Raw genomic sequence first — 24,775 nt, 5'->3', positions numbered from 1 at the left:
TAGAGAGTTGTCATACCTATTACAAAAAGGTATAACGATTTTGGATGCAGCTGATTAGCTTGCTTTTGGATGCAATTTTTAAACCACCTAGTTATTTTGGATTTGATTCTCATCTGTCTCTTGTTATGATCTTTAAAAAAACCCACAACTCTTCTAAATCTTTCTGTAAGATAGTTTGCTTGACTCCAAAATGATTCCTTCTCTGATACAACAAAAGATGGCGACACTGGAGATAAAACAGGCTAGTTAACACAAAACTCATCTTTGATTCAAAGACCCTCAGGGGAGACTGTGTGGACAGTGGAAGCATATGACTAAGAGCCAGGCAGAGGAATAGACAGGCTAGTGAAGGAGAAACAGAGCTCAGGAACAGGTTCGTGGAATTGGAAAATGAAGGGACACAGCAGGTGGTCACTGAAGGTGAGAGGGCAAGGAAAAAGAGAAGAGCAGCTAGTCCTATTGGAAGAGGGCAAGTGTCAATGGAGATAACACCACCAAATATGAGCCCCAGGATATGGGATGGGTTGCAGAGGATTGCAAGGGACAATAGGAATCGAGAGGACTTGTGGCCAGAGGGAACAGGGGATAGACTGGAGAATCACACCATCGCCGGGGAAAAGGCAGGTCTACGTGATTGGGGACTCCTTACTGAGAAGAATAGACAGGCCTGTAACAAGAGCTGATCCAGAGAACAGAAGGGTGTGCTGTTTGCCGGGTGCTAAGATAGGGGATGTGGACCTCAGGCTAAAGAGGATCCTAATGGGAGCGGGAAAGAATCCACTGATTGTCTTTCATGTGGGAACAAATGATACAGCTAGATTTTCACTGGAACGTATCAAGGGAGACTATGCCAGGCTGGGGAAGACGCTTAAGGAAATTGAGGCTCAGGTGATCTTCAGTGGGATTCTGCCTGTTCCTAGAGAAGAGCAACAAAGGCGTGACAAGATTATGATGCTCAACAAATGGCTCAGGCACTGGTGCTATAAGGAGGTCTTTGGGATGTATGGCGACTGGGAAGCATTCATGGACAGAGGACTATTCTCTAAGGATGGACTTCACCTGAGTAAGGAGGGAAATAGACTTCTAGGATTGCGGATGGCACAACTGATCAAGAGAGCTTTAAACTAGGAATTCGGGGGAGATGGTTGGGAGATGTCCAGGTAAACTCCACACCGGATTTAACATTGAGAGGGAAGAAAACGAAGTAAGAAAGGATACAGCCATGGGTAGGAGAATGGACATAAGGAGGAAGGGTAGGGTACATACCAGTCTAATAGATGATACTGGTGGTAGAATGTGAACAAGGACAAACAGCAAAAATTAAGATGTTTGTACACTAATGTGAGGAGCCTAGTAACAAAATGGAGGAACTAGAGCTACTGGTGCAAGAAGTGAAACCAGATATTATAGGGATAACAGAAACATGGTGGAATAGTAGTCATGACTCGACACAGGTATTGAAGGGTATGTGCTGTTTAGGAAACACAGAAATAAAGGCAAAGGTGGTAGAGCAGCATTATATATCAATGATGAGGTAGACTGTAAAGAAATAGGAAGTGATGGAATGAAAGTCTGTCTGGGCAAAAATCACATTGAGGAAAAAACTACTAGAGCCTCCCCTGGGATAGTGCTTGGGGTGTGCTATAGATTTCCGGGATCCGATCTGGATATGGATAGAGCCCTCTTTAATGTTTTTAATTAAGTAAACACTAATGGGAATTTTGTGATCATGGGAGAATAACTTCCCAGATATAGACTGGACGACGAGTGCTAGTAATTATAATAATAGGGCTCAGATTTTCTTGGATGCGATAGCTGATGGATTCCTTCACCAAGTAGTTGCTGAACCGACAAGAGGGGATGCCATTTTAGATTTGGTTTTGGTGAGTAGTGAGGACCTCACAGAAGAAATGGTTGTAGGGGACAACCTTGGTTCGAGCGATCATGAGCTAATTCATTTCAAACTAAATGGAAGGATAAACAAAAATAGATCTGTGACTAGGGTTTTTGATTTCAAAAGAGCTAACTTTAAAAAATTAAGAAAATTAGTTAGGGAAGTGGATTGGACTGAAGAACCTGTGGATCTAAAGGCGGAGGAGGCCTGGAATTACTCCAAGTCAAAGTTGCAGAAACTATCAGAAGCCTGCATCAAGAAAGGGGAAAAAATTCTTAGGCAGGAATTGTTATCCAAGATGGATGAGCAAGCACCTTAGAGAGGTGATTAAGAAAAAGCAGAAAGCCTACAAGGAGTGGAAGATGGGAGAGATTAGCGAGGAAAGCTACCTTATTGAGGTCAGAACATGTAGGGATAAAGTGAGAAAGACCAAAAGCCATGTAGAGTTGGACCTTGCAAAGGGAATTAAAAGCAATAGTAAAAGGTTCTATAGCCATATAAAGAAGAAGAAAACAAAGAAAGAAGAAGTGAGACCGCTAAACATTGAGGACGGAGTGGAGGTTAAGAATAATCTAGGCATGGCCCAATATCTAAACAAATACTTTAGCCTCATTAAAGACTGAGGCAATGAGGAGCTTAGGGATAATGGTAGGACGACAAATGGGAAAGAGGATATGGAGGTAGATATTACCACATACGAGGTAGAAGCCAAACTTAAACATCTTAACGGGACTCAATCATGGGTCCCAGATAATCTTCATCCAAGAATATTAAAGGAACTGGCACACGAAATTGCAAGCTCATTAGCAAAAAAATTTAATGAATCTGTAAACTCAGGGGTTGTACCATATGACTGGAGAATTGCTAACATAGTTCCTATTTTTAAGAAAGGTAAAAAAAGTGACCTGGGTAACTACAGGCCTGTTAGTTTGACAGCTGTAGTATGCAAGGTCTTGGAAAAACTTTTGTAGGAGAAAGTAGTTAAGGACATTGAGGTCAATGGTAATTGGGACAAAATACAACATGGTTTTACAAAAGGTAGATCGTGTCAAACCAACCTGATCTCCTTCTTCGAGAAGGTAACAGATTTTTTAGACAAAGGAAACGCAGTGGATCTAATTTACCTCGATTACAGTAAGGCATTTGATATGGTTCCACATGGGGAATTATTAGCTAAATTGGAAAAGATGGGGATCAATATGAAAACTGAAAGGTAGAAAAGGAACTGGTTAAAGGGGAGACTACAACGGGTCACACTGAAAGGTGAACTGTCAGACTGGAAGGAGGTTACTAGTGGAGTTCCTCAGGGATCGGTTTTGGGACCAATCTTTTTATTACTGACCTTGGCACAAAAAGCGGGAATGTGCTAATAAAGTTTGCGGATGACAAAGCTGGAAGGTACTGCCAATACAGAGGACCAGGATATCATACAGGAAGATCTGGATGACCTTGTAAACTGGAGTAATAGCAATAGGATGAGATTTAATAGTGAAAAGTGCAAGGTCATGCATTTAGGGATTAACAACAAGAATTTCTGTTATAAACTGGGGACGCATCACTTGGAAGTAACAGAAGAGGAGAAGGACCTCACAGTATTGGTTGATCACAGGATGACTATGAGCCGCCAATGCGATATGACCATGAAAAAAGCTAATGTGGTTTTGGGATGCATCAGGCGAGGTATTTCCAGTAGAGATAAAGAGGTGTCAGTACCATTATACTAGGCACTGGTGAGACCTCATCTCGAATATTGTGTGCAGTTCTGGTCTCCCATGTTTAAGAAAGATGAATTCAAACTGGAACAGGTACAGAGAAGGGCTACTAGGATAATCCGAGGAATGGAAAACCTGTCTTATGAAAGGAGACTCAAAGAGCTTGGCTTGTTTAGCCTAACCAAAATAAGGCTGAGAGGAGATATAATTGCTCTCTATAAATATATCAGAGGGATAAATACCACGGAGAGAGAAGAATTATTTTAGCTCAGTATCAATGTGGGCACAAGAACAAATGGATATCAACCAGCCATACCTAGGAAGGTGTTGGAATCTCCTTCCTTAGATATTTTTAAGGTCAGGCTTGACAAATCCCTGGCTGGGATGATTTAGTTAGGGATTGGTCCTGCTTTGAGCAGGGGGTTGGACTAGATGACCTCCTGAGGTCCCTTCCAACCCTGATATTCTATTCTATTCTAAGGAAGTTTACACTTGAAATTAGACGAAGGTTTCTAACCATCAGAAGAGTGAAGTTCTGGAACAGCCTTTCAAGGGAAGTGGTGGGGGCAAAAGACATATCTGGCTTCAAGAGAAAACTTGATAAGTTTATGGAGGAGATGATATAATGGATAGCCTAATTTTGGCAATTAATTGATCTTCGACTATTAGCGGTAGATATGCCCAATGGCCTGTGATGGGATGGGATCTGAGTTACTATAGAGAATTCTTTCCTGGGTGTCTGGCTGGTGAGTCTTGCCCACATGCTCAGGGTTTAGCAGATCACCATATCTGGGGTTGGGAAGGAATTTTCCTCCAGGGCAGATTGGCAGAGGCCCTGGAGGTTTTTGCCTTCCTCTGCAGCGTGGGGCACGGGTCACTTGCTGCAGGATTCTCAGCACCTCGAAGTCTTTAAACCACGATTTGAGGACTTAAATACTCAGACATAGGTTAGAGGATTGTTACAGGAGTGGGTGGAGTGAGATTCTGTGCCCTGCATTGTGCAGGAGGTCAGACTAGACGATCATAATGGTCCCTTCTGACCTTAAAGTCTATGATTATTATTTCTTTTTCAATTTATTCCAAAGAATGGCCTAAACTAGGGAAAAAATGAAAACCACCAGTTTGGGTGGAATGAACAGACTTATTAAGGACATGTCTACACTAGCGAACTTACAGCAGCACAGCTGTACCGATGCAGCTGTGCTACTGTAAGATTGATCATTTAGCTGTTCTATGCCGACAGGAGGGAGCTCTCTGTTGACCTAATTAAACCACCACACCGAATGGCAGTAGCGGGAGAGCCCATGTCCTGGCGACGTAGTACTGTCTACACCGGCATTTCTGTCGGTGTAACTTATGTCGCTTAGAGGGATGTTTTTTTGACACCCGTGAGCAACATAAATTATACCAACAAAAGTGCTTGTATAAACATAGTTTAAGGACCTGGCAGAAACCAATCCAGATCAACACTGTGTCCAGAGACAGTGCAAGCTCCAATGACTCATGGATTGAAACACTCAGCAGGAAAGATGAGCAAAGATTCCAGCTCGAGAACAAAGGACAGAGTGTGAGGTGGAGGGAATAAGTATTGGCTTCTAGAAGAGGCTGGGACCTCTCTCACGTAGGAACTGACTAAGGAAGGAAGTCAGTGTGCCAGTGAGAGACAGCCTGAAAATGGATTTCAGAGTAACAGCCGTGTTAGTCTGTATTCACAAAAAGAAAAAGGAGTACTTGTGGCACCTTAGAGACTAACCAATTTATTTGAGCATGAGCTTTCGTGAGCTACAGCTCACTTCGATGCATCCGATGAAGTGAGCTGTAGCTCACGAAAGCTCATGCTCAAATAAATTGGTTAGTCTCTAAGGTGCCACAAGTACTCCTTTTCTTTTTTCCTGAAAATGGAGTTCACTACAGCTTGGCTGGTGAATTACTCTGAGCTGAACAGAATGGACTTTAACTTTCATTTCTGTATGCTGACCTAAGGATTTTCAAAGCTGTGTTCCTCTTGACTAATAAATCCTATTCTGTTTTGAAAACACTGTTTGGGGAGTCATTACAAATACTGGCTGGGGTGCATTAGTCCCTGAAGAATGTACACATCTCTGCCAGGAGTCTCTCAGTTGTGCTCACTGAGCAGAGCTCACAGTGTGAAGCAGGAGTTGAAGACTTAGCAGTTCAGTCGTTAGAAGCAATAAGACTGCATGGCCTACCCTGAAGGAAGAGACACCCCACCCGCTCCCCTTGGGGAATCGGGCACATCACAAGGATTCCTTTAAGAGACTATTCCAAAGCTGGAAGCACAGTACCGATCTTTTGGATCTATGATAACATATAGCCTGGTTTAGGTGAAAATCCAAGTGGATTTTGGGGTGAATTTCGGGGGTAATCTCAATATACATTTGTCAGCATAGAAAATAGTGTACCGTGGTTCATTCATAAGGACACCCAATTCACCGACCTTTCTAGCTGATGTGCTAGCTACCAAAAAGGTGACCTTCATAGAGAGATGGGAGATGAAGCATGTCACTGAAGGTTCAAACAGCGGCTTCGTTAATGCTGAGAGGACCGAATGAAAGTCCCATGTTGGATCAAGTTTATTTACTGGAGGAAAGGATTTCACTACACAGTTCTGATGTGGGTAAAAATAAAATGGTTGTCTATTGCAGAGGGGAGCAGGGGCTAATTGCCACCAAGTGCACTCAAAGGGAGCTAAGGGAAAGACCAGAGACTTCAGAGTGAGCAGGCACTCTAAGATACTGGAAATGTCTGATTCTTCTGGGGACATCTGGTGATTCTGGGTCTAAAACAGAAAAATGCTTCCACTTAGCTGAACAGCATATTCTGGTGGATTCCTTCTTGCTGCTAAGGATGACCTGAACCATTAACAAAACATGCCTGTGTCCATTCAATGCCCGTACAAATATCACCCCACAAGATGAAGAGGCACTGAATTGGGATGTCTGATCTTGGCCCATATCTGGTATCAAGAGATCTGGGAAAGGTGTGAGACTGATGTATGGTTGTTCTGACAGCTGGAGAAGGTTGAGGAACTGTTCAGGCCACCTGGGAGCAATGAGGATAATGATCATTGCCTCATCATGAGGACATGAGTTAAGAGAGGAACTTGGGGGTGGTGGTGTGTGAACATTAAGATTAGGAAGGAATTCCTTTTGGAGTCCCAGCCCTACACTCCTCTGGAACAATATATCTTGGATTTCCTGTTTTCTTGTGACATTGCCTGAATATAGTCTTTACCACAGAGTCGGGTATCTCTCATTTGTGGTTGCTCAACAAGTATCTACTGAGGCTGTCTGCTAATGTACTCCGTATTCCCCAGGTGGTGTATCGCTGATGGTGTATTCATCACCAAATCACCTTAATTCCACAGACTGACCAACTCTATGCAGAGGAGAATGGATCTTGCTCCCCCTCGCTTACTGATGTAAAACACTTATTTTGTCTGACATCACCTGAATATGTTGGGATTGTATAAGCAATAAGAATTGCACACAGGCCTCTTGAACAGCTCTCACTTCTAGGAGATTTATATGCATCCTGGACTCTTAGGGTGTCCATGTTCCTTGTGGGCATACTATGAGGGAGGCATCTAATCCATGTCTTCTGTGGTGAGGGTGGGATGAAGGGAACTCCTATGCACACCTTGTCCCTGCACTACCACCAACCCAAAGAGTCCCTCGCTCCAGGGTGAAGTGTGATTAGCTTGTCCATAGTGTGTGTATTTGGCATGTTGTAACTCTAAGAACACACTAGTTCCAATTGGCACGCTGTTGTCATGATACATACCCAAAAGGTGGCATGTAATATACACTAGAAAACTAATAAATCATTGATCACTAATATTCTTGTGGGAATGTATATCCAGTAAACAAAGGGCTTTATGGTCTGGAAATATGTTCTTAAAATGTATTTGGCAAGCAATGCCTAAGCTACGTTAGCTCCAGATAAAAGGATGTGGTTCCACCTGTCTGAATGTGTGTCCGATATAAATTAAGCAAATTTATATGCAGGATTAAAAAAAGGCTCATCAGAAGAGCAAATGAAGACAGACAATTGTTTAAAAATTTCAATGGGGGATGGAAACTGCACCACCAGGAAGCCTTCCTGTCTCTTAAAGGGTCAGTGGACTTTGGTAAGATATAAGGAGAGAGAAAAAGCCATTTTGGCATCCATCACTTGATGGACTAAAGGGGTCAGAGCTCTTGAAATCACAGAATGCTGGATCCTTCTACCAAGGGTACTGAAGTCTCTGGGAGTTGAGTATAGGTGAGAAACATGCTTCGGCAAAGACTGTAACTTGCTGAAATCAAGTTTTAGTCTTAGAATTGTATTTTTTACTTTTGTTTGCTTTTAACACTTTCAATCTTTGTTCCTTATACTTGATATCACTTAAACCTATCACCTTTTGTTTAGTTTGGTTACTTTTACTATAAAGCAATTCAGTGCTTCGATTAAAATAGTGTTTGTTAATCGAGTTAAGGTAATGAGCTGTGGGGCACTGTCTTTTTAAAGGGAGCAGCAAACAATTTCTGTAAGCCTTCAGCAAAGGGCTGCACACTACAGGGCAGATGGTTATGGGGAAAATGCGGGACTGGTGGGAGTTGGGGTCATCCTGAAAAAAGTAACTGGAAAAAGTGGAAGCCAGAGTGTGACCTGCATGCTTGTATTCTGGATATTGGGGTCAGGGCTGTGAGCCACAGCAGCATAACATGTAAGGCACACAGCATTGGCGGGGCAGGTGGTAACACAAGCTGGTTAACTCCAAAATGGCATAATGTATACTATCCTGAGCCAAGCTTTTAGACAGGGAAGTTGAAGTCTTGTGAGGGTGGCATCATTTCTATGGTTCCCACTAAAGCAGCGTGTCTACCTCTTGAATGAACATCTTCTTGTGAATGTTCCTTGAAAAATGAATGGGAAATGAATTGTACGGTGTAGCTGAACTGGATTATATCAAAGACCCATTTGTCTGTAGTTATCATCCACAAAATATGGGAAAAATGGGCTAGGCAGCCACCAAACTGGATGTCTGGGTTACAACGAGATAGCATCTGAACTCATTTGCAACTCTTGGAAATCCCATCAAAAGAATCTTCTTGCTGGAGGTTGTGGTTGAAAGGAAGATGAGGGAGAAAGAGGAAAGGGGAGCGTTATGGTAGTCTGTCTGCACCCTCTGTCGCATCATAGCCCCTCTGGTGGCAGACGACTTGTGGTAATTGTGTCAGTTTATATGGCTATGCTACATCCTCTTCAGTGACAGTGTGTATGAACCTAGGGAGCATACAGTTGCTCTTGAGTCCTTTAATGAGTGTAAAGACTCACTTTTTTCATTAAATAAGTTATTTTCCATCAAAGGGCATACCCACTACAGTTGAACGAACCTCCCTAGGGATCCTGCAGAATGCAGCCAGGATTCACAATGCATCCCAAAAGCCATCAGATGTATGGATTGTGCTAAATGAAAATTGTAAAGATGTTCTGGCCAGACTATTCTCATCAATAAGGGCCTGAAATTCCGAAATTTTCAAAGAGTTGACAACATCATCTCTCATTAGCAAGACCTGGTAATTAGCTATTCAGAATGCAGGCTGGAAGACAAATACTCTCCTTCCAAAGAAGGTATGTACACATTTGGCCTCTTCATCTGAAGGAGTGGACCTGGGAGTGGTTGCCTAATCCTGTCAGTGGCTGTCTGAACCAAAAAGATTTCAAGGCAAGATGAGCAAATACAAACTTTGCTCCCTTGGCTGGAACAAAGCTCCTCTTGTCTGTCCTCTTGGGGCTCGGTGCATATGTCTCTGGAGTATGTCACTTCATCTTGGCAGGCTTCAACATGGCCTTGTTAACAGAGTGCGACTCTATTAGGTCCCATACTCTATAACATATCCAAGCGTTTGTGGGGTGTCTCCTCAATTTCCTTCAGAGGAATCCAGAGCTCATCTGCAACTCTCCTCAATAAATCTTGAAACTGTTTATGGTCAACTGGCGGAGATGACGAGGCAAGCACCTCATCAGGAGATGAAGATACTCCTGTTGGAACTGGCAGTACCACTGGAACTGGCTCTACCTTTTCCTCAAGTTCCTGAGAGCGCTCTGGCTGACCTCTTGGGTGGGAAGGGCAGAGAATGGATGGATGGATGGCTCTTGATGAGCATGTACCAATTCTGGAATATTATCCACAGTCCCCAGTACGGCCAATGAGAGGGATCCAACGTAGGTTGAGAAGGGCCCCAAGGCATAGAGCAGCAGTTCTCAAACTATGGGTCGGGACCCTGAATGGGGTCAGTGGGGCTGGCTTAGACTTGCTGGGCCCAGTGCTGAAGCCCGAATCCAACTGCCCAGGGCCAAAGCCAAAACATGAGGGCTTCATCCCTGGGTGGCAGGACTCAGGTTGCAGGCCTCCTGCCCGGGGTTGAAACGCTTGAGCTTCAGCTTTGGCCCCCCTGCCTGGAGCTGTGGGGCTTGCAGGACCACCAAGGGTAGTGGGACTTGGGCGGGCTCAGGCTTCCATCCCCCCGCCTGGGGGCATGAAATAATTTTTGTTGTAAGAAGGGGGTTGCAGTGCAATTAAGTTTGAGAACCCCTGGCATAGAGGATACCAACAGTCCTGGGGTGAGGGAAGGGAACCCCATATTATGAGGCTGTGGCAGAGCCCAGGACATTCTAACTTCTCTGTCTGGGCTTATAGCTCTTGGTGGGGTGATGTCAGTCCCATCTCCATGTCAGAGATTCCCCTGAAGAGGAAAATGAGAGTTCCAGTTCCATTTGTGGTGCCCTTGGTACAGTCTACGTAGCACTAATGCAACTAGTAGTTAGAATGAGATATCAGTTTCTCTTGTAGCGTTTGCAGACTGCTAGTGTTAAAATTATCCTTGTAAAGACCAGGTCCATTAGAAGGGGGGATTCTGGGTTCAGAACGACAAAAAATATCCTCAGGAGTGGTATATTTGTCTGTTCTTGGACACTGGTGTTTCCTTATGCGCTCGTGTCAGTACCAACAGTCCATGAAGTTCTCATGTATCCTTTGATGGTAGAGGTGGTTGTACCGGTCTTGGCTTGTTACACTCCGTTCTTGGTATTGACAGTCCTTCCTCTGTCAATGGTGCCGATGAAAAGGCTCTCTGACTCCTCAAAACCCGTGGGTTGGTACTGTGTCCTTTATAGGCTCTTGAATCTCAGAACAGAGCATGAAGAGTCACTCAGCTGAGAAGGATATCAGGGAAGTACCCCTTTTCATTTACATGGCTCTGGAAGTGGATTTTTCTTTAGGCTTTTTAAGAGGGCTTTCTAGCCTCATGGTGAGTTGGGGAAGAGGTCTTCTTAGCTCTAACTTTGCTCACCCATGTGTCAGAGGTGACAGTACTAGATGGAACATTCCTTAACACCTCTGCATGATGAGAAGAGGGGGTCTGCCCACTTTGGATCGGACTGAGGCCTCATAAAAATATACTCCTTGTGGAGCATCCTAAGTTTGAATTCCCATGCTTGCCAGGTTCTGCTTGGAAAAGACTGGCAGATACTGTACCCAGCCAAAATATGAGCTTCTCCAAGGCAGTACAGGCACCTTTGATGGTTGTTGCTGACCAAGAACTGTCTCCTGCCCCAGATGCATCACGAACCCTGGGAACCTGGGCATAATGTGAATCCCATCCAGGCTGGGGCAGCCCATGAGTGGAAGAGGTCCCTAAAAACCAACAGATATTAGTTCTGGTTAGTTTTAAGTAATAAAATTTCTTGAGAAATGTTTACAGGTTCGAAGTTACAGGATCAGCTCTGTGGACAATGGAGGAGTCCCTCTCAGACCACACAGCAGTGAATGGAACTGGAGAGGCACTCAGTCTATACCACACCTTAAATCCTCAATTCAGACCATGAGAGGTTGCAACCATGGACAAACAGACATCATTAGCAGAAGTCTTCCAGTCTGAAGCACATGGAGCACATGCATACCCTCAATGAAATACACTTAGGGATCAACACTCAAAGAAGCAGAGATTTCACTCAGGAAACCAGCAACAAGGCTTTGGAATGGAGGACTCCTCCTTGTATCCCAGGCCATGGCCATCCTGTTGCTACATTTCAAAGACACAGCACTGATGGAGGACTTGGTACTATTATCCAGGATAGGGGCCAGAGCTCCAGTACATTGCCCTTAAAAAAAAAAAAAAAAAAAAAAAAAAAAAAAAAAAGGGCAGACAACCTAGTAATCTTTATTGATTTGGACTGGGAGGGTTTAAATCCCCAGGGCTGTGCTGGATGTTTTAGGACTCTGCATAGAAAACAAAGTAGGGAGCAGGGTCTAGAAGGTATCAAATCTGCCCTGATCTGGAGAGAAATTAGCAGCAAGTGGGAGAAAGACCACCTCAGCATTTCTGAGAGGCGCAGAATTTAAATCCTACCTAATTTATACCCAGAGGCTAAAGTTGCAGCCAGGTGCAGGACCCTCCCCACCACGTGACAAACTTTTGTTTCATTACTCAATAACATAATAAAGGAATAATTACTCTAGGCCAGAAAAAAGAAGCCATTCTGCAACTTCATTTATGGATATCATTGGTAAAGTAAGGACCTGACAAGCCTGAAAAAGAGGAAGCACTCTTCCCAGAATCTTCACAGGTAGAGACAGCACTTCAGTAGCAGGTGGCATATCATACACACAGGAAGAATCTGCTTCAGAATTATATTAGACAGTGGCAGCCCCAGAGGGAACTGGTCTGAGGAGAAATGGAGAGGGTCTGAAATACTGAAGTACGCAGCAGTCAGTTCCAGTATCCCTTGTGGTGGCAGCCTTTTTGATACTTGGGGGGGGGGGGGGGGGGGGGGCGGGGCGCGATGGGGCACAAACATTTAGCAGAAGAAGGGTGTAGATTTTACCCAATAAGATTGGCCCAGGCCAATGAAGCACAAAATTTCTGAAAGTAAAGAAGGGCCTGCACAATTGGGTTTATCCTGGTGTAATGCAGCCTGCCAGGGGTCTGTAAATTTGGACTGCGACTCCCAAGTAGCTTTACCTGCACCAGAAGCTCTAAAGTTGGCTTCCAGGCCATGAAGACAAGACAAGCATCACTTCTTGGAGACAGAGTTGAATCTTAAGAGCACTCTGTCCCCAGGGGTTCAGAGCCTTTGAGGAAGACAGGGAGGAAGAGAGTGGATGATATTCTGCCCTCTCCTGTAGGGCTCCTGTCTGGCTAGAGAACTTTGAAGCAGATCTCAGCAGCAGAAGACTCCTACACTCACTGGATTTTTCCCTTTTCTTCCCTATTAAGTTCAGAAGGTGGAATAGGTGGTTAGGAAAGACAGATCAACAGTTGAGAACTGAAGTATAAGGTATGCTTCCAGGTTAGGAGGCAGAGAAAAGAGAACACTGACACATATATCAGACTTGACTGATAAATATTTTGCCTCATTGCTTCTGGTAGGTGGTGCCACAATGTTTGTCAGTCGCTAACTGTTGGGCATGAGAGAAGGAAAACAGGGACAAATGTACTTTGACATATATAATGGCATTCCACAGAACTGCTCCATAGTCCTCACAGAACTGATCCCTGAACTGGAATACTAGCAGTTTGAGGGAAAGTTAACTTCTGGATTGATCTTATTATTCCTTTAAGGAAGCAATATGGGTTCCACAATCTTTGAGGGCTTTGTGTGGTGGATATGTCAGTGTAATAGCTGATCAGTTCCGCATAATAAGTTTATTCTACTCACAGAGGCATCAAAACTTCAGCTAGCTTCTCCCTGCTACCCCCAAACAAGCCTTAATCTCTCAGATAAGGGGCATACTTTATTTTGAAAAAATACATTCTCTTTGCCAGCTGACAGAATGCAGCAGAACAGATCCATAAATTGCAGGCAGGGGTGTATCATCAGCTTTTTATTAGTTTAGAATTTTAGTTATCACAGTTCTATCGGAATGTACATCAAAATGCAAAAACAAGATTCATTGTAATAGTCAACTCAGAAAACAGCATTTTCAGAGTACTGCCGAAACCCTTCCTAATACATGGAGAAACGAGGGAGTGGAAGTACAAAGAAAAGACAGTTGAACTTTTGATCTAGTTTTTGTCACTGACAAAGTCACTGTCCCAAGCACCACTACCTCTAAAAAGCCTTATCAAGCTTTTAATGTGAAAGGTAATGTGACCCCCTCAATTAGCAGTAAATCATAATTATTTTTATATGTATTAAATCTAATGTTCACTTTACCTGTCTGATTCCAAGCTATGTCCTGCAGACTGCTGAAGACAATTCCTCTTAAAACTGGACTCTCCAGCATCTCCAACCACAGAAAGAATAACTTTACGCATATTTCCATAAAAAAGCTCAATGTCATTTGTCCTTTGTGGTAGGTCATACACTAAAAAGACATTTTGAAGGATTAAAAGGAAAAAAATCTAAAAAGGATAACATACAACAATAACGCATTGTAACTGTGAATTGATAGGCTAGAAGTTTCAGAAAAGATATCCATAATAAACTAATAAATGGATTGTGTAACCTAATATAGTTTGCATTACTGAACCTAAAATAGACTCATTTTTTGGAAAATAAGTCTTGGTTGGCTTCCAACTTGCAGACATGAGCCAACATGAACTGAGGACCTAATGAGAGCCTTACCATAGTGCTTCTGCATATTTGGATTGAAAGGTTGTATTAAGAATATTTAAGTTTCTTCTACATTTTTATGCACATGCTACAATGCTATGATTTTAGGCTCACCAGTCACAATAAAATAGTTTTGGCAGGTAAAAGGTAAAATGATGTATGAAATAGAGGTTACTTACTCATAACTGGAGGTCTTCGAGATGTGAGGTCCTTATTAGTATTCCACTCGAGGCTACACCCGCTCACCATTAACCTGAGTCTGGAGATTTTTACTAAGCTGTGTCTGTTGGTACACACTTGCACAACTATTTTCTTCATGCTCCAAACCAAGGGTATAAAGGGCAATGTATACCAGCGCTTCTCCAGTTCCTTATTTCACTGCAAATCCAGATTATAATCTGAAGCAGAGGGTATGGAGGGAGGGTAGTGGAATACAGATAAAAGACTACACATCTCAAAGAACCTCCAGTTCCATTTCTTCTTTGAGTGATGGTCCCTATGTGTATTCCACATGGAGATTAGCAAGCAGTAGTCAAACAGGAGGTGAGTACGAAGACACAGAAGTGATAGCTGACTGTAATACTGCTGTCTGCACAGGTATATATGTAGAAGACAGCTAGACCCAAGTGTAATGTCTCTTGAAGCATGCAAGGAGCTCTAGACAGCTACTGTACATATCTCCATTAGACCTTGCCTGTGCTCTGGTGGAGGGATGTAGCAAAAGATATCACCAGAGATCCATTATAAAAAGTTTCTGCACAGATATAGGTTGACCACATGACCTCGCTGCTATGGAAACAAACAAACCGTTTAGGTGTCTTTCTAATCACCTTTGTTTTGTAAATAAAAGGCCAGTGCCCTTCAGATGCCCAGAGAATGAAGCCTCCTCTCTTCATCAGAAGTATAGTTTCAGAAGAAAAATTGTAAGTGGATGTGAACCTCTAAAGGTACCTTTAAGATGAGTTTCAGGTCAGGGCACAATGAAACCTTTTCTTTTTGGAAGGTGGTATGTGGGGGGTCTGCCATGAGTGTTCCCAGCTCACTGGCTCTTCTGGCTGATACACAGGTACCTAGATATTAAGTTCAGAAGGGATCATTATGATCATCTAGTCTGACCTCCTGCACAATGCAGGCCACAGAATCTCACCCACCCACTCCTGCAATAAACCTCTGAGGTTATGGTGAATAGGAAAGCAACTTTCATTGAAATACGTGGTACAGAAGGCTGCAAGTGAGGTCTGATGAGACAAAAGAACGAAGGTCCCACTGGGATGTGAGCTTCACCACCGAAGGTGGGAAGGATTGAAGGCGGCCATTCAAAAATTTAGTTGTCGCAGGATGAGTAAAAAATAGTGTGGTTGTCAACAGGGGGAAGGAAAAGCACCGACTGCTGCCAAATGAACCCAACGGGAACTAAGAGAGACTCAGTGTCTTAACAGTAAGTATATATTCCAGAATAGCAAGGCTCCCAGCAGATTCTGGAAATAACTGGCGTCATTGAGCCCAAGAGAAGAAATGCTTCCATTTAGCTGAAGAACATCTCCTGGTAGACTCTTTCCTACTTTGATTGACAATGGATTGCACCGTTTTGGAACATTAACACTCTACATCTGATGCCCATCCAAATACTAGTTCCTGAAATGCAGTGATTCTGGGCTGAGATGTCTGAAGGTTTGCTTGTGTTCGGTGGTCTGGAAATGGGTGAATGCTTATGGGCGGACAAGCTGAGAAAAAAGTTACTAATTTTCCCTAAATGTTTTCTTTGAAATGTGTTGCACATGTCCATTCCACCTTTGGTGTGAGCATGCGGGCACGCAGTCATTGGAAATTTTTCTCAGTGGTACATATTGGGCAGCTCGAGCACCCCTGTTGCCGCATGCATGGATATAAAGGGCCCAGCCCCCCAAGGCTCCTCAGTTCCTTCTTGCCAGACAACTCCAATGCAGAGGTGTAGGAGGGAGGGCTGTGGAATGGACATGTGCAACACATCTCATGCAACAGTTATATGAACACAGAGAGCACTTGTTAAGGCAAGCCAAGCAATTTCAACAACCATCACAGGCGATAAGGAGGAACTGAATGAGTTTAGAGGCAGCGGAGCCCTTTATACTGGCTGTCATGGAGTCACCGGGCAATGCTCGGGAACTACTCAATACGAAGCCAGTCAGGACTGGGGGAGCCTCCTCTCTCAGAGCAGACTGTCTCCAGGGCAAGAAGCTTCCACAGCTTTGACCTTCCTGGGTCTGACCTCAGAGCATTCAGCATCCCCGGCCCACAGTGCGCTTCCCAAAGCAAGTCTGCACAGGCGGGGCTCTCAATTCCGCAGTCAGACGTGACTCTCAGCCAGCCAGTAAAACAAAAGGTTTATTAGATGACAGGAACACGGTCTAAAGCAGAGCTTGTAGGTACAGGTTGGGCCTCCCTCCATTTCCACAGCCAACGCCAAACTGAAACTCTCCCACCCGTCCTCTGGCCTTTGTCTCTTTCCTGGGCCAGGAGGCTGCCTGATCTCTTGGTTCTCCAACACTGTCAGTTGGCACCTTGCAGGGGAGGGGCCCAGACCATCAGTTGCCAGGAGACAGGGTGTCGGCCACTCTCTGTACAGACACTGGCCCTCTAGGGCCCTGCAACAATCACACACCCTTATCCCACCACAGAGATACTTAAGAAATGCATAGGGGAAACGGAGGCACTCACACAGTAATCAGAGAGAACATTAAGAACAGTCCCACTTCGTCACACTGGCACACAGGGATGTGCAGTAGCAGAAGGTGCTCAAGCCACCCCAACAGATATTACTAAGGGAAAAATTTCTGATGATTGTGCATGGGCACGCTCATACTATAACCAGAAAACACATGTGCACTCACTTCAAGAACTACAGTAAATACATGAACCAGAACTGTCTTGGCCAGTTGGGTGTAAGGATGACTCAAGCTCTGTCATAAATTTTCTGTAGGACCTGTGCTATTAATGGGATGGGATACTTGAGGTGATCCTTCCACGTTAGCAGAAGGGCATTTCCCTTTGAGCCTCTGCCTAGAGCTCCTCTCAAGCAGTATAGGGGAAGTTGCCTGTTAAGCTGTGAGGCAAAAAGGTCCCAAGACTGGGTGAAGACCTCATCCAGGACTGAATTGTCAATCTCCCATTCATGATCTGTGGAAAAATGCCTATTGAGAATGTCTACTAGGCAGTTCTACACACCTGATAAATATGCTGCTGAAAGTTTTATGTCATGGTGGATACTACAGGTCCAAAGGTTGACTGACTCCATACAAAGAGGGAGGAATCTTGTTCCCTCCTGCTTCTTTATACTGAAGACAGTTGTCATTTTGTACAGCATTATTTGGATATGCCAGGATTGGATAAGTGGGAAGAAGCCATTGCAGGCCCAGACTGCTCACTTCTAGTAAATTGATATGTATTCTGGACTCCCGAGGGGGTCCAGATGCCTTGTGCAGAACAATCATCCATATGAGCTACTCAACCTAACAGGCAGACATCAGTAAAGATGCCTGCCTTGGGTGTCTATGTGAGGAAAAGGATCCCCACTCAAACAGTCTTCAGCTTTGTCCACCAGCTGAAAGAGCCCAGAACCTTGGATTGAACTATCAGTATGGCATGGATATTGCACTCCTCTGGTGAGTAGACAGACAGAAGCTAGGTTTTCAGACAACGGAAATGGAGCCTGGCAAACAGCATCACATGTGTGCATGAGGCTACGTGGCCTAGGAGAAACAGGCATGTTCTAACTGAAGTCTGGGGCCTGAGGGTGACCTGGTTTATGAAAGCCTGCATGGCATGGAATCTCTCCATAGATAGTTCGCCTCTTGCTGTAGCTGAGTCCAAGTTCACTCCTATGAAGTTTATGGACCTTGTGGGGGCTCAAAGCAGACTTCTCATGGTTAAACTCCTATAGAAGTAAAGAGGCAAAGCAGAAACAGATTGCCAACTGGACTTCCTCATATGACCTGCTCATTAGAAGCCAGTCATCAAGATATGGGAAGACTGTAAACCCATTTCTTTTCATCCAAGCTGCCATCACTGAAAAAAAAAAAAAACAACCCTTTTGTAAAGACTCTCTGTGCTGTAGCTAGCCCAAATGGAAGAACACTTGAAGGTAAGCCTTGGCCACCAATTTGCCCTCATCAATTAAGAAATGGAAGCAGGGTCTATTTTCCCGAGGAAGCTTGTCTTTAAAACTTAAAAGCTTAGTATAACTGGTGAAATCATATTGAGCTAGAAGAGTCACGTAATCTGAAATACCAAACTGGAGTGAGATGAAAGACTACCTTTCTTCTCAGGAGACCAAGCCATTTGGACCTTTGTCTGAGGGAACAGTTTTGGAGTGTTGCAGCCTTCACCTCTCAGTGGCCACTTGTACCACCAAGGAGTTAGGCAGTGGGTGCGAGAATAGAAACTCTCCCCCCTTGGATGGGGCAAAATAGCGCTTCTCAGCCTTCTTCAGGGTGGGAGCACAAGAAGTGGGAATGTGCCACAGTTTTTTTGCTAGATCCAAAAGGCTGAGGGCTGCAAAATGTCCAGCAATCTATGTTGGAGCTCCTGAACTTCAAACTGTATCTGCAGCTGAGACACCACTCCGTGTAAGAGTTTCTGACACAGTTCCTGAAATTGTCAGGGGTAACCACCTCATCCAGGGCAAGATGATGAAACCTCTCCCAAAGCAGTCAGAACCATCAGCTCCATTTCACCTTCATCCTCTGATGGGACCAGTCAGGGTTGGCAAGGAGATGGTAAATAAGGCTCATGTACCCATTCCAAATGCCTAGGGTAGGATCCCAAGGTCCCCAGTAGTGCCACTATGAGGGATCAACTGGCATGGAAGACTGGAAACCAGAGAGCCGTCAGTCCATACCCTCTGTTTGGAGCACAAGGACAACAACGCATGTTTGCGCCAATGGACAGTGCTTACTAAAAATCTCCAAAAGGAGGGACAATGTGCACACGGGTATTCATGTAGGGAATAGGGATCATCACTCAAAGAAGAAAATGAACAGAAACTTCTCACAGGATATGTACTTTCTTACTATAAACAACACAGGTCAATGTATATTATTGGCTCTGCTGCACAGTAGCTAGAAAGGATGATTATTACTGTTTGTATAGCACCTACGCTTCAGATTAAGAATACTTGGATCAAGAGTGCCACACATTCTGTGGAGTATCAAATTTAATTTGGATTTCCAGCTCATCATGTAACTCACTGATGTCAACGGAAAGTTTATAAAACGATCAAGGGCAGAATCTGGCTTTTATGCTAACTGAATTGTGCTATTTGTTCTGCAGCTGGCATATTTAGCACCACTTAGCCAGAAAATATGGTCAGTCTTAGAAATAACACTATTTCTACCCCCCTTCATCCTATTCTCCCTTTTATTTCTCTCCCTCTTTCCTGACATCTCCCTCCTGCTGCATTTTTCTACCTGCAAAAATCTCAGTTCCAAACCCATCCCTCCCATACAGTCTGTGTCACTTCTTCACTCTTCCCCATTTTTATTTCCTGAAGTGATCACCACTTAACTAGTTAATGCTGATATTTAATTGGTGGTGTTAGGCTTGGCAGGTATTGATTTAATTTGTTAGTTGTTGGTAAATGTCAATTTTACCTGACACACAGAAACCAACTAAAACAATGGTTTTCAATGTTTTTTCATTTCACCCCTAAAAAATTTTTTAATGGAGGTACAGACCCCTTTGGAAATCTTCAGCATAGTCTGAGGACCCCCGGGGTCTGCAGACCACAGGTTGAAAACCACTGTTCTATGGTACCGACAATACTTTGTGGACCCCTTAGACAGTCTGCAGACCCCTAGGACTCCATGGACCACAAGTTGAAAACTACTGAATTTTAAAATATCTATTTATAGCAGTCAGGAAGCACAGCCTTCCCTTGCCACCTAATGCCTCTGAAGATCCAGTATGTAGTATGTACACATTTCATAAAGCAGTTGGGAATCTTTCGGAACAAGAAATGCCATTTAAATGCGACTACTAGATAGTGTCTCAGAAGTGCTAGTATTGCACCTTGGAGAGAAGTTACAGATTTAATAAGTCAATGTATGTAATAATTACTTACAGAAAACTATGTTAGAAGAGGTTTAGTAAAGCATCAAAAAGTTAGAAAAAGGTAGAACTAAGGATGTCCAGGCAACTTTAGTTTGCTCCCATTGTACATCCGCATAATGACACATTCTCTAATTACATGATCACACTATTTTTTCCACAGGACCTCTGCCTCATTCAGTACACAAATGGACTATAGTTACCGAATGACTGGCTATTCAGAATTTGTTTTTATTCTCCTCATTGAATATGTAGCCACTGGCTTTATTTACTGCACACCATCCAACCCCTGCACTAAATATATAATAATTAGGGTTGTCGATTAACTGCAGTTAACTCACGCAATTAACTAAAAAAAGTAATCGTGAAAAAAAACATTAATTGCAATTAATCAGTTTTAATTGCAATGTTAAACAGAACACCAATTGAAATTTATTAAATATTTTGGATGTTTCTCCTACATTTTCATATATGTTGTATTCTGTGTTGTAATTGAAATCAAAGTTTATATTATTGTTATTACAAATATTTGCACTGTAAAAATGATAAAAGGAATAGTATTTTCAATTCACCACATAAAAGTACAGTACTGTAGTGCAATCTCGGTCATGAAAGTGCAATTGACAAATGTAGATTGTTTGTTACATAACTGCACTCAAAACCAAAACAACGTAAAACTTCACGCCAACAAGTTCACTCAGTCCTATTTCTTGTCCAGCCAGTTTTAAGGCAAACAAGTTTGTTTACATTTACAGCAGATAATGCTGCCCTCTTATTTACAAGATCACCAGAAAGTGAGAACAGGCATATGCAGGGCACTTTTGAAGCTGGCATTGTAAGGTATTTATGTGCCAGATATGCTAAACATTCGTATGCCCCTTCATGCTTCGGCCACCAATCCAGAGGACATGCTTCCATGCTGATGACGCTCATTACAAAAAAAGAATGCGTTAATTAAATTTGTGACTGAACTCCTGTGGGGAGAATTGTATATATCCCCTGCTCTGTTTTACCCACATTGTGCCATATATTTCATGTTATAGCAGTCTCGGATGATGACCCAGCACATATTGTTCATTTTAAGAATACTTTCCCTGCAGATTTCACAAAACGCAAAGAAGGTACCAATATGAGATTTCTAAAGATAACTACAGCACTCGACCAAAGGTTTAAGAATCTGACATGCCTTCCAAACTGAGAGGGACAAGGTGTGGAGCATGCTTTCAGTAGTCTTAGAAGAGCAACACTCCGATGCAGAAACTACAGAACCCGAACCACCAAAAAAAGAAAATCAACCTTCTGCTAGTGGCATCTGACTCAGATAATGAAAACAAACGTGTTTGACTCAGATAATGAAAACAAACAAAAGTCTGCACTGCTTTGGATTGTTATCAAGCAGAACCCATCATGAGCAGGGACGCATGTCCTCTGGAACAGTGGTTGAAGCATGAAGGGACATATGAATCTTTAGCGCATCTGGCACATAAATATCTTGCAATGCCGGCTACAACAGTGCCATGTGAATGCCTGTTCTCACTTTCACGTGACATTGTAAATAAGAAGTGGGCAGCATTATCTCCTGCAAATGTAAACAAACTTGTTTGTCTGAGCGATTGGCTGAATAAGAAGTAGGACAGAGTGAACTTGCAGGCTCTAAAGTTTTACATTGTTTTATTTTTGAATGCAGTTTTTTTGTATATAATTCTACATCTGTAAGTTCAACTTTCACGATAAAGAGATTTCACTACAGAACTTGTATTAGGTGAATGAAAAGTACTATTTCTTTTGGTTTTTCTACAGTGCAAATACTTTAATAAAAAATAAAGTGAGCACTATACACTTGGTACTCTGTGCTGTAATTGAAACCCATATATTTGAAAACACAGAAAACATCCAAAAATATTTAAATAAATGGTATTCTATTAACGGCACAATTAATCGCAATTAATTTTTTTAATCACTTGGCAGCCTTAATAATAATTAATTTCCTCATGAATTTTTCTAAGGTGCTCAACATACCATGAATGCTTCACCAATATTACATTGTTTTTGGCTTGTTGGTCCCAGGATATTAGAGAGACAAGGTGGGTGAGGTAATATCTGTTATTGGACTAACCTCTGTTGGGGTGAGAGAGACAAGCTTTCAAGCCTCACTTCTTTTGTTGTTGTAAAGACAAAGCAAACATTTTATAGGAAAGAATACATGGGGAAAGAATCAGTCTAAATTATATTCACCTGTAAATCCTTAAGCAACATAATTTCTGTGTGTGCCTGAATACTATTTAACACTTTCAGTGCTCAGTAAGTAAATAATTAAGTTTTTGGCATTTAATATGAAATTTTTCTTTGTTCATATGAGATATTGAGGCTTTTCACCAACTCACAAAAAAAGGACAGCCTCAGAGGCAGAAGTAGACTTACTTAATCTGGATAATAAATTCCTTCATGGTACAAAGGAGAGAAAGAAAAGGCACTGCTTGAAATACTTCTTGTTTGGGAAAAGTAATTTTTGCACTACTTCAAAAAGATGTTCCTTAGAAACTATAAAATGGTCACTTCTTAAAGTGAATTTATTCTGATCTTTGTAAAATTAAGTGACATTTGCATTGAAGAAGTGTCTGAATATAATATTTTTGAAGCAGCAATGAGAGGAAGAAGCTACTGAAACAATTATTTAACATTTATAATGCAATACTGCCTCATCGTCAACCAAGTCTGAGTCCTGTTTTGCCATGAGCTTACTGTACAAGCTCAACAAATAACTGTCCTTGCCACAAAGAGCTTGCAACCAAAAAACCCACATAATGGGTAGATAAAAATAAGCAGGTCTGGGTAGGAATAACAGGAGGTAAATTTTGTACAAATCAGGATTTCTATTCTGTATTTACCAAATATTGCACAGAAATATTTTATTAGGAGTGATGTCTAGAACAAACATTTAAGGAATAAATATTTGTAATGGTACTTTCTCAGAAGTTACATGTTTACCTTCAGTCACTAGCTGTTCCCCTTGAAATTCTTCATCAAATGTAATGTTTCTCAGCATGCTGTTTTCAGGGAGTATTTGTTTTGCTGCCTCTGGTTTATACAGCACAGCTCTGTTAAGAGAAATATCAGAAAAATGTATTTGGGATCCCCACTCATTTTTACCACTTAGGCTAAGACAAAAGTGTGACGTTATTGACAAACTGTGACCGTACAGATCATTGTTGCAACCAGGGTCCTACGGTTGCACCAGTTCTTATACAGAGGAGCCCAAGTGGGGTGTCTATGGGAAGGTTATAGTTTGCTGGTTATGATTATGCTGTATGTGTGTATCATTTTTGTATGTGAAGTTATGAATATTGGCTATGTATTTGTTTGATTCTAAGTAGCCTCAGTGAAGCGTTTGGTGGGTTTCTTGAGAAAAGGACTATTCTCAGTAAGTGCCCAGTCAACACATATTTAATTGATAATGGACTTTGGGAGATGCCAATCCACATCTGAGCTTTTCTGGGAACGTCCAAACTAACATGTAAACAATGGCGTCGGCCTGCAAAAAGCTGAATCATTCATAGGCATGTGACTTGCTCAGGTGACTGAAAACTCCATCTCGTTGAGGGGATTTTACACAGGAGAACAAAGGGGTTTCCAGCCACAAGAGAGACTATATAAGACCCTGGAAACCCCTCCATTTTGTCTTCAGATGGCTCAAAAATACAGCTTCTCCACCCCAAAGAGATGCCTGAAAGAAACTGGAACAAAGGACAGTAACTACAGGGGAACAAGTGACTGCTGGACCCAGACTAGGAAGGAGTCTAGTCTGTTAAAGAAGCTTATTGGAACAGCCCTGAGGGTGAGATTTACCTGCATTTGGTTTCCTACTGTATTTGGCTTAGACTTACGTGTTTTTGTTTTATTTTGCTTGGTAATTTACTTTGTTCTGTCTGTTATTACTTGGAACCACTTAAATCCTACTTTTTATACGTAATAAAACCACTTTTTGCTTATAAATTAACCCAGAGTAAGTAAGTAATTCCTGGGGGAGCAAAGAGCTGTGCATCTCTCTCTATCAGTGTTATAGAGATCACGCAATTTATGCGTTTACCCTGTATAAGCTTTATACAGAGTAAAACGGATTTATTTGGGGTTTGGACACCATTGGGAGCTGGGCGTTTGGGTGTTGGAGACAGGAGCACTTCTTAAGCTGTTTTCAATGAAGCCTGCAGCTTTTGGGGGACTTGGTTCAGACCTGGGTCTATGTTTGCAGCAGGCTAGCATGTCTGGCTCAACAAGAAAGGGTACTGAAGTCCCAAGCTGCCAGGGAAAACGGGCTCAGAGGTAGTCTCAACACATCAGGTGGCAGTCCCAAGGGGGTCTCTGTGACCCAACCAGTCACAAAAAGTACACCTCAGTGGGATGGAAAAAAGAAGTCTACCACCAAAACAACCTTGATTCTCTTTCTTGAATACACCAAACCTGT

General features: G+C 42.7%; 1 protein-coding gene across 1 annotated transcript in view; it reads right to left on the bottom strand.

The window, feature by feature from the left end:
• The window catches only part of LOC102929707 (centrosomal protein of 192 kDa), a 207,766-nt gene that overhangs the window by 42,012 nt on the left and 140,979 nt on the right, over window positions 1-24,775 (bottom strand). Inside the window, exons 44-45 of the mRNA XM_043538822.1 lie at window positions 23,302-23,411; window positions 13,831-13,981 (exon numbers count right to left, since the gene is read on the bottom strand). Coding sequence (XP_043394757.1) covers window positions 13,831-13,981; window positions 23,302-23,411 — 261 coding nt within the window. The remainder of the gene's footprint in view (window positions 1-13,830; window positions 13,982-23,301; window positions 23,412-24,775) is intronic.

This window comes from Chelonia mydas, chromosome 2 (genome assembly GCF_015237465.2).
Source record: "Chelonia mydas isolate rCheMyd1 chromosome 2, rCheMyd1.pri.v2, whole genome shotgun sequence".
In the NCBI taxonomy this organism is placed as follows: Eukaryota; Metazoa; Chordata; order Testudines; family Cheloniidae; genus Chelonia; species Chelonia mydas.
The sequence above is the reverse complement of the archived record's forward strand: the minus strand, read 5'-3'. Positions and strand labels throughout refer to the sequence as shown.